This window comes from Callospermophilus lateralis, chromosome 4, assembly GCF_048772815.1.
Source record: "Callospermophilus lateralis isolate mCalLat2 chromosome 4, mCalLat2.hap1, whole genome shotgun sequence".
Classification (NCBI taxonomy): domain Eukaryota; kingdom Metazoa; phylum Chordata; class Mammalia; order Rodentia; family Sciuridae; genus Callospermophilus; species Callospermophilus lateralis.
Window position 1 is genome coordinate 49,632,386 of NC_135308.1, and position 16,763 is coordinate 49,649,148.

Genomic DNA, 16,763 nt, shown 5'->3' on the forward strand with positions numbered 1-16,763 from the left:
AGGAACTGTGACTTCCAGCTGCCTCAGGAACCTCCAGAGACCTCCTAGATACCCACCTTTTCCTAGATGCTGGACTTGGGGGGATCAGGTGGAATCTCTGATGATGAACAGAGCGTCTAGAGCTAATCTCTCTCTCTCTCTCTCTCTCTCTCTCTCTCTCTCTCTCTCTCTCTCTCACACACACACACACACACACACACACACACACACTGGCTGATTTTACAGTCAATCTTTCAAAGTGCAATTTGTCTAGCAAAAGCCAATGTGAGGCCCGTGTTGCCTCCACCAATGGCGGCACAGCTCTCACAGCTCAGCCAGTCTCCAGTCTGTATTCTAATGGGCCATATCTTTATCAGGGAAATGTCCCTTCTCTGAACTTAAAACTTCTCATGGAGGGTCCCCAGACTCGGAGGCTGAGGAGGGGGCTGTGCTGAGCTGTGAGGAGCACCCTTCTCCAACAGGACGGGCCGAGAGGAAAGGTGCGTGGGGAAGCCCCCACCTGCCCTAGTGGCACCTGACTTCCGAGCAGCTGACGTGGGTGCCAGTCCCTGGTGAAGGGCTGGACCAGATGCTGTAGGTGGGGGGCAGTCAGAGGCTTGGGGCTGCTTCTGACTCTCCAAACCTGCCATGAGATTCTGGGCCAGAATCTGGGGTCTCTGGCTTTAGGGGCCTGGACTTGGGCTTCTCACTCTCCCGCTGCTTGACCCGGAGATCATGGAGTCCAACCTGCAGGGGACATTCCTGTTGAACAACACGCCTTTGGCGCAGTTCTCAGAGATGAAGGCCCCGGTGTGCCAGTACTCCATGCAGAACTCCTTCTACAAGCTCAGCCCTCCAGGGTTGGGCCCCCAACTGGCCGCCGGGACCCCCCATGGGATCACAGACATCCTGAGCAGGCCTGTGGCCACACCGAACAGCAGCCTCCTCTCCGGCTACCCCCACGTGGCAGGCTTCAGTGGACTGGGCTCCCAGGGGGTCTACTATGGCCCCCAGGTGGGGAATTTTTCCAAGGCTGGGAACGAGTACCCTACCCGGACCCGGAACTGCTGGGCGGACACAGGACAGGACTGGCGAGGCGGGCGGCAGTGCAGCAACAGTGAGTAGAAGGCAAACCTTCACCCCCAGCCCAGCCCAGCCCACCTAGAGCCAGCCAGTCTCAGGGGAGGGGGAAGAAGGGGTATGAGACAGGGAACTCACCCTGCCCACCCTACCCACCTCACCTCAGCCGCCATTAGATAGCCCAGCGCAGTTGCCTGGGTCCATTTTCTCAGTTTGGTGCAGGACTGAACTTACCCTCTCTGGCTCCAACCCCAGCTTTGCTTAGACACAGATGTCTGACCCCCATCCTTACCTATTGCCACCTCAGCTGCCGTCCCAGGGAACCTGGGACTTCCAGGCCCAGAAAAGCCCACACTGCCCACCTCTAACCTCCACAATGTCCAAATGGCAGATTATTATTATTATTATTATTATTATTATTGTTATTGTTGTTGTTGTTGTTGTAGTTGGACACAATACCTTTACTTACTTATTTTTATGCGGTGCTGAGGATCAAACCCAGTGCCTCCCACATGCTAAGTAAGTGCTCTACCACTGAGCTATCTCCACAGCTGGTGGCAGCTCATCTTGCTTCTGGCCAGAGCCTTGCCACTGCTTCTTCATCCCCAAAGCAGGCAAACCCTACCACCAGTGAAGGAAATCTGCCACTGAGTCACATTCCCAAAGAGCCAGCTCATGCCTGGCATGTTTGGGGACATTGAATGCATTCTGACCCTCTCAAGCCCCTGCCTGTGAGTGAGATGGCTCATTTCCCACCTTCCTTCTCAGGGTTTATAGCAATAGTAGCAGCGACAGTCCAGCCATCAGAGCAGTGGCTGAGCCAAATTGAGCTTGCCCTGGTTGCTGGAGGGGCTCTCCTCAGCTCACCCATGCCTGAGTCTCAGTTTTTAGAGAACTAGTCCAGGGGGCCTGTGATGTATATCAGGGACTAGTGGAGGTAGCAGGGGCATGTACAGGCAGGTAAGGCTCACCTGGAAGGCAGACAGAGGGAGCCTCCAATTTTGTCTGCTCTCTAGGCTCCCCCACTGAGATGTGGGTATGAGATCAACCATGGAAACTCCCCTCTGCCACACTGCTTGGAGCCTCACTACCTGACAGCCTGTGCCTCCCTCAACCTGACACTTAGGGATTTTTATGAGGATAGAGACCTCATCTCTTTTACAGCCCAGCTTTTTGGATACTTTAAGCCTCAAGTCGCCCCTCCCTGACCTCCATCATCCTCCCCCATCCTACTCCACACTCCAACTCTTCTATCCTGAATGCATGTACACAGGAAAAGGGCAAAGAAGATCAGTGACCAAATTAAGTCAAAGGGAGCCAGGACTGAAGATGATTATCTCTCAGGAGGTCTCTTCCTCTCTCTGTGCCTCAGTCTCTCCACCTATAAGAAAAGGAAATGGGACATGGGTTGTCAGATTGTCCTGACCAAGGCCCTACACCTAGTGATTCTGCTTCCTCTGAACCCTACTGCCCCTGAGCACGCTGCCCTGGCTAGGGTGGGGATCTCCAGCCTCCTTGCCTCCAGTGTCATTGTAGCCATGTGATCTTCAGGCCTGGTGACATGGGGGAGTAGCACACTGGGACTGGAGGCTTTCCCTCCTTGCTTTTCAAGGGACCTGAGGAATTGCAGCCCAGAAGCAAGAAAGTGGAGAGAAATCCACAGGTTCCTGGGGCCTTGTCTTGGACCTGAAGGAACATCCTTGTCTTGGTGTCTTGTGACAGAGAGGAAACTCCCATTGTCTTTTGGAAGAAGGCAGCATCATTGAGTAGAGAGAACATTAGACAAAAAGGCAGGAGAACCTGTTCTAAGCCCTGTTGTTCCTAAATAGCTATAACCTGGGGCAACTGCCCTCTGGAACTGCCACCCACCCAGACATGGTAGAGGTCACAGTCATTGTTATCTGAAATGTTAGTAATGTTGCTAAAGTGATAGGCATCATGATGCTCCAGCAACCTCAATGGCTTCTCCATAGGAGGGAGCTCACCCTATAGGAGAGGTAGGGCAGGGCTGGCATCCTGCAGGCAGTGCATGGTACCCAGGTGCCCCTTCTTCCTGCTAATCCCACTTCCCTTCCTCCTACCAGCCCCAGACCCCCTGAGTGACAGCATCCACAAGAAAAAGCACACCCGGCCCACATTCACAGGGCACCAAATCTTTGCCCTGGAGAAAACCTTCGAGCAGACCAAGTACTTGGCTGGTCCTGAGAGAGCAAGGCTGGCATACTCACTGGGCATGACCGAGTCACAGGTCAAGGTAAGTCTGTGTGGGTGAAAGCAACTGCCAGGACAGGATGCCCTGCGTGGGAGGGAGGTAGCCACACTTTCCCAATAAATCCCAGCCCCTCAGAGGGAGGCTGTCCTGGTGTTTGGGAACTACTTGCCCATCTAACCTTAGAGATTACAATAATTAACAACAAAATAAATGGCTGTCATCTACTGAACCCGATGCTGAATGCTTCTTATGTAGTTCATTTAATTATTATTCATTTGACAGATGAAGAAACAATCTCAGTTGAGCCTCTTGCTCAAGGTCTCCTGGTGGGTAGGGGCAGAGCTGGGAATGGGACTCCAACCTCAGGCCTTCCCCTCTTCCACTGTCTGAACCAGGAAACCCAAGCACCAATGGCAGCCACTGGGCCAAATTAAATCTGGATTCCTCTTGATCTCTCAAAGGAGCTGGAATTGACCTAATTATCTTTGAAAAAAGAAAAAAACCTTTTGCTACTCACCGGTCCAAAAGAAGATGGGATGGGATAGTAGATGTAAGAAACTTAGGGAGGGTAGCTATGCCCTGGTACTTCCTACCACTGGGAGCGTGAAATAGCCTCCTAAACGGGCCTCCAAAGATCTGCTTCTCCCTCCTCAGACTGCTGGGGGCAACTTTCTAAACTTGACATTACAGCTCTCCCCAGAGATTTTGGGTGGGGACACCAAAGAAAGCTCTGAGCTGCGCCAGACCTGCCTGGCTTAATGAAGCAGTCAGGTTCTCGCAAGTACCAGAGGCAGGCTGGACCCTAGGTCTGGGCTTTGCTGCCAGCCTCTGGGACCACCTGTTCAGACACATATTTGCCCTGCTGGAGAGTGAAAGCTGATGAATGGAAATGGAAGGAAATCATCTGGGCCCCTCTTAGGTACAGTTCCGCCTCTTTAGATATCTTCAATCTTTACACCAAACAATGTACATGTTACTATTCTAACTTGGGAGAAATTATTCATGTGAAAGTCTAAGAAGCTAAAAGAAGAGAGGGTGTTTGTTGTTGTTGTTGTTGTTGTTGTTTTTGTTTTGTTTTGTTTTGTTTTTTTAGGTCCTGGGGCCTGGGGTTGAACCCAGGTGTTTAGGCTCTACGCTGAGCCACACTCCCATCCCAAGAATAACTCTTCAGCACCGAGTGAAGTGCCCAGACCTGGACTAAACCCTTTCTACCCTGGTATTTCAGCATCTCCCACCAAGTGCATCAGATGGCAAAAGAGAAGGAAACTGCACTTGCAGGGAGGGTTGCCCCAGATCTGCATAGGTGTTATTTTATTTTATTGCCCTCATTTCCCAGTAACGTGGCTATTACAGTTCACGCCAAAATCGAGCCATTTATTTTCCTACAAAAATAAGGATGACATTGCTTTCTGCGGAGTGGAGCTGTCCTCTTACAAAGCCGCCCGTGTGCGCGGTGCGTGCGTGGTCCTCAGAGTCTCTCTCACCCCAGGTGTGGTTCCAGAACCGGAGGACCAAGTGGAGGAAGAAGAGTGCGCTAGAGCCCTCGTCCTCCACGCCGCGGGCCTCGGCGGGTGCCGGCGCCGGCGGGGACCGCGCGACCTCGGAGAATGAAGACGACGAGTACAACAAGCCGCTGGACCCCGACTCCGACGACGAGAAGATTCGGCTGCTGCTCCGCAAGCACCGCGCCGCCTTCTCGGTGCTCAGCCTGGGCGCGCACAGCGTCTGACGCCCGCCTGCCCCAGCCCCTCCGCCAGCCCGCCCCCCGCCGCACACGAGGCCCCGGGCAGCCCCTGGGCCACCAGGCCAGGGCCAGCCTCCCCTTCCCCACGTGCCTGGGGAACAGGAGGCAGAGGGGGATGGAAGAGAAGGGAAGGAAGAGGAGGAGGAAGGGAGGAGAAGAAAGAGAAGGGGGGAAGAAGGGAGGAAGAAGAGGAGAAAGGTAGAAGGAGGGGAGGAAGAGGAGTCGGGGGGAATGGCCAGTCCAGCTGAGGGAGGAGGGAGACGCACACCTCTAAACGCCTGCAAACCTCTCCGCCATCTTGCACCTTTTCCAATTCTGCAGATTTTTAATGGCACAGGGATATCAAAATGACCAGGTTCTACAGCCCAGGCACGCCACTGTGATTCAGCTTTGGGGGCCCTTTCCCCAAGGAGGTAGCTGGCTGAGGAATGAGGAAATCAGAATACTGGATCCAGGTCAACTGCTGGCTGACCGCAGAAGAAAATATGGAGTTGGCATATCTGGGTACATAGTCTGGGTACAACCTTTGCACAGGAAAGACCCACTTGAGAGGCCCAAGCCAATCCTAAGGGAGAGGAAGTGGGTCCTGCAATGAATAAACACACCCCTGACACCCAAACTCAAGGATCCCCTCAGATCCTCTAAGTGGTAGGGATCTTTCTGGCCTCTTGTCTCCACTTTTTTATCAAGTCAGATCTTGGACACTGACCCTGGCTGGGAAAGAGGAGGTTGCAAGCAGAGGCTGAGAAAAGATGGGAAAATCCTAGTGCAAAGCTGCACCTGAGAGCCACCGGGCATTCACACTGCCCAAGGTCAGGACCATCTCAGAAGAGGAAAGGAAGGGCTGGAAAGGACTTCAGAAACCCCTGCTCCTCCAAAAGGGGCACCCAGGCAGGGAGAGGGAGAGCCTCCAAGGCAGGGAAAGGTGCTGGGAGGGGCTGAGCCAACAGCATGCTGGGAATCCCCTGCTTTGCCATTCCTAGGATCACCCTGTAGCCTGGTCCTGGAGCTGCAGCCACCAGAGGGCACTGGCTTACAGGGTGGTGGTTTTTTCACCCCAGTGATGTTGAACTACTTACTGGCAGGCAGGAGAGGGTGGGCTGAGGGAGGCTGGTAGGGCTGGCCATGGAGGAGTGCAGCCCAGAAGGGACCAAGAGTTTGCCCATTCTCACTGGCTTTAAAAAAAAAAAAAAATGAAAAGAGTATAAATAAAAGTCCCAGAAACTTCCCATGGCTCATGTGCTTCTGTGAAAAGAATGGGCAACTGGATACTGGTGTTGGGTCCCAGACAGACAATGGGGGAGGTAGTGGCTTGGATCCCAGGAGGAGTCAGTACTCTGGGTCTGCCACTGAAAGTTTCGTGACTGGGGTCAATTTGAAATCTCCATCTCTCTGGGACATGCCAGGGACTGTCCTGGGTGCTGATAAACCCTTGACTAATTAAGTGGGGTTTTCTGACCTCCAGGAATTTCTGTTCCTGGTGAGGGAAATTATCTGTGGGAGAATCAGGTTCCAGAAGGAAAAGACAGTGGGGGAGAGCCTAGAAGCACTAACATTAACTAGACACCTGCTAATTTCTCCCAGGTAGAGTAGAATGTCTGGGTATCTTGCCCTTGACCCCACAAGAAACTTGGAAGGTAAATATATGCAAGGTAAATACAATGCATGCATGAGAAAACTGAGGCTCAGAAAGTTCCTAAACCAGCTCACAGAAGAAGCAAACTCAGAGCTGATTCCAAGGCCCTCTGACATCCTTAATGCTCCAGAAAACAGAGGGAATATGACAAGAAAACATAGATTGTTTTTAGCCTCTAAACTTAATCTCTGACAACACTACCTGCTCAGGAATCAGTGTCTCCCTTCATCAAGTGAGACAGAATGGCACTTATAGGAGAGGAGCCTAGCTCAGTATACTCCTGGCCAGAGTAGGCTGGGCCACCACAGACCCCAATGAGAAGCTCTTTGCTGACACAGTCTTCCTGAGGGAGGTCCTACTGTAGCTGCAATAGGAGGGATGTCAGCCAGAGAGGATGCTAAGACTCATCACAGGTCTTAAAGAAGAGAAAACTCAGTGGGATCCAGGCAATGCACAACCCTGACTGAGGCTGGGGGAGGCTGTTGACATCCAGGTGTGAAATCATGAAGCAGGTATGGAGGAAAATGAAAGTTACAAGAAACAAAAATGTATTTGTTGCATTTCCGTAAGCATACTATCATCTTAACTATTCTATAATAATCATAATGCGTGCAAGTCATTTGGGGGTCAGTATTAAAACAAGTCTGGGGAAAGATTTTCCCAGGATACATTTGCTGAGCTAAACAAAACCTCCTTCAGTCTCAAAATTCTGGGACACCTACCACTGGGACCTTTGGCTAAGAGACTCCAGCCTTCCCTGCAGTCTTTTCTGACTCCTTCCCTTTAACTGCCTTTCACAGGCAGCCAGAACATAGGCATCAAGCAGAAAAGAAGCACTGGCTCCATTTCACTAATTATTGTGCTTACACTTATTATGAAAACTAGCTTTGAAGCTTGAAGGAGGAGTAGAGTTCAAGGTGAATGACCCAGATTATTGAGGATATTTGGAATATCTTATCCTCTGTGAGTGTGCACATGTGTATGCAATGCTGGAAAAAACACAGGTTCTCTTACTTTGTCCATCATAAAGAGACATAAGAGAGCCCCTGCTTTTATCTTTGATGATAGGCATGGCTCTTGTATGTTCTGAGTCAAACTAACGAACAACAACAACAACAAAATAACACCAGAACTTTTTGCAAATTCATACTCCCTGTAGTTCCTCCTTCCACATCATGAACATTTCGGAGATGAGGGAAAGAAACTGACTCCTGTGCTCTCAACAGCCATGGAGTCTGCTGTGATAGGCATCTCAATAAAGTTCAAAAAATCTGTGAGCACAGATTTTTTTTTTGCCATACTCTCACTTTTGAATTTTCTGATTAGAAGTCTCTAGGACATTTCCTCAGGAGGTCAGCAGTGAGAATAGGCAGATGTCAATATCTTATCAATTTCGGAATGGCCATATCCTGACAGCAACAATCAGAAGAGAGATGAAGTACTGAAATCTCACTTCTGGTAACTCCTCCTCATACTTAGTCCACCCAAGGATTTGACCCCCCAAAACTGCTAACCCTGCAACGTGTCATAGGGTAATGGGGTCTGTTAGAACTGGGCTCAGATCACTGATCCACAATTGTCTGTATCATTGGGTTTTAACCTCTGAGCCTCAGTTTGCTCGTATGTACGATGGAATAATACTTCAAGCACCTGAATAAGTACTTTAAGGACCCTGAAAGATTTCTGTAGGATTCCAATGAGTGTGCTTGGCTTATACAGACCGGGAACAGCAATTCTGTATCACTCAAAGAAGATTTTGGAAGCTGCTATGATTTGAATGTTTGTGTTCCCTGCAAAATTTATATGTTAAAACTTGACTTCCAAGGTGATAATATGAAGAGGTGGGGCCTTTGGGAGGTGATTAGGCCATGAGGGCTCCACCCTTATGCATGTGATTAGTCACCACATAAAAGGACCTCAGGAGGCAGTCAGGCCTTTTGGGGTCTTCTGTTTCTCTGTCATGTGAGGACACAGCATTCAAAGTACGATTTAAGAAGCAGAGACTAGGCCCTCATTGGCACTGAGGCTGCCAACACCTTGACCGTGGACTTCCCAGCCTCCAGAACTATGACAAATAAATTTATAAACTTCATAAATTACCCAGAACAAGTGGACTAAAGATAGAGGCTGACAATACTGGGTTTAAGTCTCGACTTCACTAAGTAGTAACTGGGTCATTGTGACCAAGTCAGGTTAACTTCTTTATATCCATTGTCCTCATCCATAAAATCAGGCTGGTAAATCAGTTCTACAACACTGATAAGATTAAGTGAAATCATGCACCAAGTATCAGATAGTATGGGCACTTAAAAAGGAGTGCACCCAACTCTCTCCTTCTTCCAACTCTCGTCACTGGTAAGCAGCAGAGCAGTTCTAAACAGGTCTGCTCAAGAACAGGATAAGTGGATTCAAAGTCATAGATCCCTGTCCCTGTCAGTTCTCCAACTCTGGCATGTCAACCACTATTCAGGAGGTTGTGGAAGGCCTCCATGAATGACCAGATTCACTTCCCAGCAAAACCGCTAAGATTTTGAACTCCAGGGAAGAAGTCTAACCAGGTGCCCAGGGCCAAATTCAGAAACTGTAGTGTGCCATTTGGTAGGGTGAGCCTGGCCCAATGAGCTGTTTCTGCCATTTCCCCAGTCCAGTCCCCGTGCTCCACACAGTTTCATCACCTGCTTGGCCCCTGAAGTCCTCAAGGCCTATACGCCCTGCTCAAGACTTTGTAATGGAAAGAAATCATCCATACACACAGCAGTGGCCTCATGTGAGGACCCATCAGAAATGAAGAATATCTTGAGCCCCATCTTAGAATCAGCCTGTATTTTAGCAAGATCCAGCTGGTTTGTGCACACACTGCAGTGTGAGGGAGTCCAGAGTGAACGACTGTGACTGTGTGTGGACAGCACTCCTCTTCTCAGAACATAACTACAAAATTGTTAGACTGGGACTAAGGATGTACTTCAATGGTAGATCACTTGCCTAGCATTTAAGAGACCCTGAGTTTAACCCCTAAAACCAGAAAAAAAATATTGTTAGACTGATATGGATGGATATAGGTAGATATATAGCATCTGTGACCATATAACACACAGTTGGTACCCAACCGTAAGCAGAATAAGAAGAATCTTCTGAGGTCAGGTGTGGTAGAGCACACCTATAATCCCAGCTACTCAGTAGGCTGAGGCAGGAGGATCACAAGTTCGAGGTCAGTCTGGGATAGCAAGATCCTATGTTCAAGAAATTTTAAAGGGGCTGAGGATGTAGTCCAGTGGTAGAGTGCTTGCCTAGTATGTGTGAGGCCCTGGTATATATTGATAATGGAGATTGAGTCTTCTGAGGATAAGGAAATAGCTATCATAAGGTCCACTTACTACTCTCCCAGGTAAGGCCTGGAGCTGTGTCAGGAGAAGACAAGACTCCAAGAGGCCCATGATTAGAGACACTGGACAGTGACCACCAGCAGTAACTGACAAGGAGAAAGGAATTTCAGAACATAACCTAATCCAGAGAAGGATTTTCATGGGAAAAAGTATCTTGCTTTGAACATTCCCGTCCCTGATGATGCTCAGATAAACAAAATGGTACCAAATATATAGCAATTCTACTGTTGGGATCATATCACTTCAACTTGGCTGCAAGGATGGGTGGGGGGTTCATGGAGGAATCTGAAACAGGTGAGCAGATGAAAGGATTTCCCAGAAGAGGCAGAGGTCCTGGGGAGGAGGCTAAGGGATTCCCTGTGTCACCTTATCCCCAGGATCCAGAGCTTGAAGGGAGCCATCAAAACAGAGTGCCAAAGAGGCATCTGTTCCCTAAAAGGCAGGAGGTCCAGGGCCCAGGGAAGACTCCAGCACCTTTTGAGAGAGGGGTTCTTTCCAAATGCTTCGCTCCCCTTTACTTGTTTATCTTCCAACAGTTGTGGGTGATTAGTGCCCTGTTTTCCAAATGAAGATGCAGAGAAATTGGCTGACACACTCTGGATCCATGAATAGTCCCAGTGATTCTGCTCGTCTCCCAAGAGCATGCTGTGTGGCTGCACCACACTGCTGTCACTGTCACAGAGTCCAAGTCCACTGTCACTCCTGCTGTTACGCCCAGTGAAGGTCAATCAGACATTTGTAGCAAACTGCTCAAAGTGCTTTCTTGATCTTCTTTAATAGTCACAAATCCATAGGAAGTAGCCACTGTCATTACTCCCACTTTACAACTGTGGACACTGGGGCACAGAGAACTCACCCTAGGTTACCCAGCTTAATTCAGGTGGAACTTGGGCTCTTGCCACCATAAAACCACCATAATGAAAAGAAAAATGAAAAAGAATAAATTTCTTTTTTTTTAAAGATTGAGAGAGAGAGGGTGAGATAGAGAATTTTTTTTTAATATTTATTTTTAGTTTTCGGCGGTCACAACATCTTTGTTTGTATGTGGTGCTGAGGATCGAACCCAGGCCGCACGCATGGCAGGTGAGCGCGCTACCGCTTGAGCCACATCCCCAGCCCAAGAATAAGTTTCTAAATAGCCAGGTATGGTGTTGCACTTCTGTAATCCCAGCAACTTGGGAGGCTGAGGCAGGAGGATTACAAATTCAAGGTCAGCCTCAATAATTTAATGAGGCTGTAAGCAATTTAGAGAGATTTATCTCAAAACTAAAATTAAAATTTTTTTAAAAAGGGCTGGGAATGTAGCTCAATGGAACAGTGCTCCTGGACTCAATCCCCAGCACTTAAAAAAAAAAAGATTTAAAAAAACTGAACTGGACTCAGTGGCACATGCCTATAATCCCAGCAATTCAGGAGGCTGAGACAGGAAGATCACAAGTTCTAGGTCAGCCTCAGCAACATAGCAAGTCCCCATCTCAAAATAAAAAAATAAAAAGGCCTAGGGATGTGGCTCAGGGGTTAAGCACCTTGGGATAAATCCCCAGTACAACACATACACACACAAACAAAAACCAGATTTAAAAAGTAAAAATAAGGACTGGGGGATGGTGTCTTCCTCTGAGAATCTTCTATTCAAGCTCCTTGCCCAGTTTTAAATTGGGCTGTTTTCTTCCTATTGAATTGTTTGGGTTCTTTATATATTGTGGATATTAAAGCTTTATTAAATGTAAGGACTGAAAATATCTTCTCCCAATCTATAGGTTGTCTCTTTACATTGTTTCCTTAGCTGTGCAAAAACTTTTTAGTTTGATGTAGTTCCATTTGTCTGTTTTTGCTTTATTAATTTATTTATTGTTTTTGTGTCTGCACTTTGGTAGTGAAATAAAAAAACAAAAAATCATTGCCCAGATCAATGTCATATAGTTTTACCCCTACATTTTCTTCTAGAAATTTGATAATTTCTGATTTTATATTTAAATCTTCAATCCATTTTTTAGTTGATTTTTATACATGGTATGAGATAAGATTTCAACTTCATTCTTATGCATGTGGATATCTAGTTTTCCCAGCACCATTTGTTAAAGAAACTGTCCCTTTCCTATTGTGTGTTCTTGACACCTTTGTTGAAAACTGTCCATATGTGCATGCATGGGTTCATTTCTAGGCTTTCTGTTCTGGTCAATATGTCTATTCTGGTCAGTGTGTCTATTTTGATACCAGTATCATGCTGTTTTAACTTTGTAGAATAGTTTGAAAACAGGTAATATGATACCTTCAGTTTTATCATTTTTGCTATAATTGCCTTACCTATTTGGTTTGTGTGTGTGGAGGGGTGTTCCACATGAATTTCAGAACTGTGTTTTCTATTTCTATGAAAAATCACATTAGAAATTTGGTAAGAAATACATTCTTGTATATTATTGCATTTGAGTATCAGACTAGCTATCAGATTTTTTTTCCCAATTTGCAAATGAAAAAAATGAGGTCTACAGTACTGAGGAGATCTGTCCAAGGTCAATAACTCTAGTGGATGAGACCAGGGCTGATACCTATGTCTTCCAGCTCTAATTCCACTCAGTCCACTACCCAAGCATATAGAAGCTCCAAGTCTACAGAAGACACAAAAAGACGAGGTGAAATCCTCTGACCAAAGACATAATGATCAAATGTGTTTGGTACATTTTTATAGCAAATATCCTCTTTCTTAGTGTTGTTTCTGTGCCTTCATAGTCGACTACCAGGATCCCTGGATAGAGCAGGCAGAGATGTCCGTTTAGGCAGTTTCCCAGATTTTCCCGATAATAGGACTTATTACATATTCAGACCTTCTTGGGTATTCAGATGGAGAGGGGTGAGGATGGAATGTGCCTGATTAACCAGGTCCCAGAGCACCCAGCATGGATAAATTTGGGAAACAGTGATTTTAAAAATCCAACTTAATTTAAATCCACCTTTTGACCCTCCCTTTCCCTTGTAGAATTGCTTGCAACTGACCCAAATTGAATTCTGCAACTTTACCTTCTCCAAATGATAAAAATACAAATGGCCCCGGAATGCAGCAAGATGGAAGCAAAACAGTGAAGGATCCAGGTACTCTTCCTGAGGAAGGATGGATACATGACAGGGCCCACAGCCTTCCTGCAGCCAGATACCTCCACTGTGGCTGAGATACCTGTGGTAAGGTCTAATATAATAAAACCAATGTTGATATACACACACACACACACACACACACACACACACACACACACATCTCAGTTAATCCCTACCAGGGAATTAAATCACTGATTGGCTTAAGACTCTCCACAGCCCAATCGTTTCTCCTCTGAACCTTCTTGCATTGTCTCACATGTGAGCTTTTGGGGGACACCTCACATCAAAACCATAACACAGAATTAGAGAAACAGAGAAAGGGGAAGGGTTATGATCCTACTATTCTCTTCAAGGGCGCACTCCCAGTAACCTAAAACCTACCACTAGGCCCCACCATTAAAAGTTTCTGCCACCTCCCAATAATGCCGTAGGCCCAGAACAAAGTCCTCAATGCCTGGACTTTTGAGGGACGCTTACCCAAACCACAGCACCTCCTTTATGATCTGCCATGTACTATTTGGCTGAGAAGGGACAAATTGGGGCAGGCTAGAAAAAAAGAAATAAATAGTAGAAAGAAGAAAAAAAAAAGACTATAATTATAATCTGAAAGCCTTGTGTTAAAGTTCCACATACCTTTCTTCCACAAGCCAGTTCTCTCTTCCACATCTGTCACTCTCCAAGTTGATTTTTCCCTAGGTCATTCCCAAACTTCTGAGAAATCTAAAAATCTTCACTCACAACCTTAAAGTTATTAAAAATTCACCCACTTATACAAATTTCCATATGCATTGGTAATTATCACACTAACACATGTATTTTTAATAGATTGAGCAAAGGGAGATACAAAACTTATAACATAGGGTACTCCCAATGCTATCTATTAAGCAGCTCATGGAAAAGATGTTGGCCTAAGAATTCTGAGAATTGCCAGACCACCATAAATGAACTTGTGATCACCAATGTGATGTCCTCTCCATAGATTTACCCCTCTCCAAATTTCCTTTCAAAGTTTAAGACCCCAAAGGCAAGTCTCTCTCTCTCTCAAGACAGCCTGCATTTCCCCATGAATGTATACTTGTTGCTTTCCTAAATAAATATCCGTGCCTCAATATCTGAAGCATGCTGAAATTCTTTTCCAACATGTATGTCAAGGACCCTACATCCTGAGTTAAGGTCCCCCTCTCCCAGACCTCCTCGAACTCTCTCTGGTGACAAAGCTGAAGGCTTATTCTTGCTCTGTTTAAGCTGCACTGAATCTACAGTCACAAAACACTCACTGCTCTGACCCCAATCTTGTTACCTCATCACTTAAGCCCAGGAGTCTCCTGCCTTAGGTCAGGGAGGGGCAGCCTTGCTTCTTCCGATGTTCCTCTACCATCTGCCCCACCTCTGAAGTTTTGGCCTGTCCTCTCTAATACTATTTCTCACTCTTCTAAGCAATGAATCAAAGGCCAATCCTACATTTGACAATGACCTTGGGCACAAACGGAGCAAGGGCACTGTGCCATAGGTAGGAAGAAAGCTTCAGGTGACTGGCAGGCCGACCCTCAAACTCAATTTGCAGGTCTGCTGGGAAGGCATCCATGTGGGTAGTAACACTACAGGGCATGATACAGGCTCACATTCCTAAACAGGAATTCTTTCTTATTGTTTCTATGGAGGGAAGACACTAGACTTAAATAGGAAAGGCGATGTTGGAAGTGGTAGACCAAGTCTGGCTTTCCTTGCATATGTCCAGCCGTTTGCCAGCCCCTTTCCCCACTGCCAACCCAGAAGGTGTGTGTTCAAAAGCCCCTCATTAGGCCTCTCTTAGCAGGCAAACAAACATCATTAATCTTAGTAAAGTGAGTGAAAGCACATTCACCTGTCCAAGCCAGAGAATTAATGTTGTGTCAATAGGAAATTAGTGTTTACCTCTGGCCTTTACATCTTCCCTTTACTACAAAAAGCCCAGGATAGACCAGCCTAAATGCCAGACCAGAGTCAAGGAGAAAAAAAACAAAATCCTGAAAAGCAGGAGCAGCCAGGTGTGATAGCCAAGCCTGGGCCTCCAAGAAGACTGACTCCGCCCCATGGACAAAGGTGGCCAGCAGGCTCCTTCTTTCTCATCTACATGCTCAGGGTTCCTTTGTGTCAGGCAGGCAATGTGCACAGCTGCACAGGCTGAATGGACAACATTATTGACAAAGGAGCTGCTGTTTAGTGAGAACCTACCAAGCACCAGGCATTTTGTGTGATCACGGATAGATAATCTCTAAGAATCTTACAAAGCAGGTGTTCTACCTTTTTCTCAGATAAGGAAGAGACATTACAGAGCAGAAAAATGCAATTAATTAGCTTCCAGACCATACACAGGAAGGAAGTAGATTTGAACCCAGGTCCAACTCCAAAGCCAGATACCTCCCTCCCTACAAATCCTCTCTCTCTCTCTCTCTCTCTCTCTCTCTCTCTCTCTCTCTCTCTCACACACACACACACACACACACACACACACACCCCTTTTACACCAAGAAGTATCAGCCATAGCTTGTGAGGTCAAGTGTATAGAAAGCCCTTCTGGGTCATTTCCTACTCCCCCCAGGCCCCAGGAATGCCTCTGGGTGGGAGGGTCAGGGAGAGGCAGGGCCAGGCCAGTGAGCTAGAGGGTGTTAGGGTGTGTGCGTGCCTCTGTGCCCCAGGAAAAGAAACCAAACAGGCCGATAAGATCTCTCGTTTCCAGAGCAAAGCACCAATTAAACACAAGGCAGATGTGAGCAAATAAAGCTGTGGCGTCCAGAGAGAAAATCAATACTAGATTATATGTCCTAGCCCAATCATATACCGATTAATACCGAGTGGGTGGGGCTCGGGGGAAGATAAATCCCGGTAGCTAGAATACAAGGCTCACAGTGCCTGCCCCTGGGTGGGCCTCACGCCCTCTCTAGCTTAGGTCCATTGCAGACCCACACCCTGACCTTCCCAGAAAGAGACTGGGGGTGCTCCTATATGAACAGAAAGGTATGGGGGAAGGGATAAAATCCTCCCCTATTTGCAACGGTTGCTGGGTGTGCAAGTGGGTAGATGATGCTTTGGAAAGGAATCATCAGCCCAGACCACGCAGACTGGAAGATGAAAATTAATTTGCCCCCCCAGAAAAAAGGGGGCTTGTCCTTGGAAAGTGACAGAAAATCAGGTGAAAATGGGAAAAAAATTTCTGCTCCCAAGAAGTGATATTGAAGCCTGGAGTTATTCTATCTGTATATTTAATTCAGAAAGTACAGCCAAGCAATTAATAAATCATTTGCAAGAGGGGTGATAAAAGACAAGTGGCAAGTGTTTGCAGAACAGGACAGGATGATAGTGACCATGGGGGTGCAGTTGCCCAGAACTTTCTGAAGAAAGGCTTCAGGCCCATCACTGGGGCAACTCAATGAGGCAGCAGGACACACAGCTGCTTGCCAACAGATAGAGTTTACCAAATTAAAGGCCCCTGCCCCAGGGGAGGTGACTTTGGCATGGCTGGACAGACAAAGGTGCTGATGTCCCCAGGAGAGGAAATAGGACTACAGGGTTTGGCCACAAGGGCAGCTGTAGGCTAGGATGTCCTGCCCTCCTAGTGTCAGGAGGCATGGAGCAGAGTAAGCTCTCCCTTCCACA

At 47.3% G+C, this 16,763-nt stretch overlaps 1 protein-coding gene across 1 annotated transcript; it reads left to right on the forward strand.

Moving 5' to 3' along the window:
* The first annotated feature begins 714 nt into the window (after positions 1 to 714).
* On the forward strand, positions 715 to 5,000 carry Nkx6-3 (NK6 homeobox 3). Its single transcript, XM_076852474.1, has 3 exons — positions 715 to 1,096; positions 3,144 to 3,313; positions 4,761 to 5,000. Exons 1-3 carry the CDS (start codon positions 715 to 717, stop codon positions 4,998 to 5,000), a joined length of 792 nt encoding a protein of 263 aa, XP_076708589.1.
* Positions 5,001 to 16,763: the final 11,763 nt, after the last annotated feature.

Excerpts from the sequence above, each read along its gene's own strand:
- Nkx6-3 (XM_076852474.1), top strand. The coding sequence starts at position 715 with ATGGAGTCCAACCTGCAGGGGACATTCCTGTTGAACAACACGCCTTTG. Across the intron at positions 1,097-3,143 it reads CGGGCGGCAGTGCAGCAACA|CCCCAGACCCCCTGAGTGAC; the intron begins GTGAGTAGAAGG and ends TCCTCCTACCAG. Across the intron at positions 3,314-4,760 it reads TGACCGAGTCACAGGTCAAG|GTGTGGTTCCAGAACCGGAG; the intron begins GTAAGTCTGTGT and ends CTCTCACCCCAG.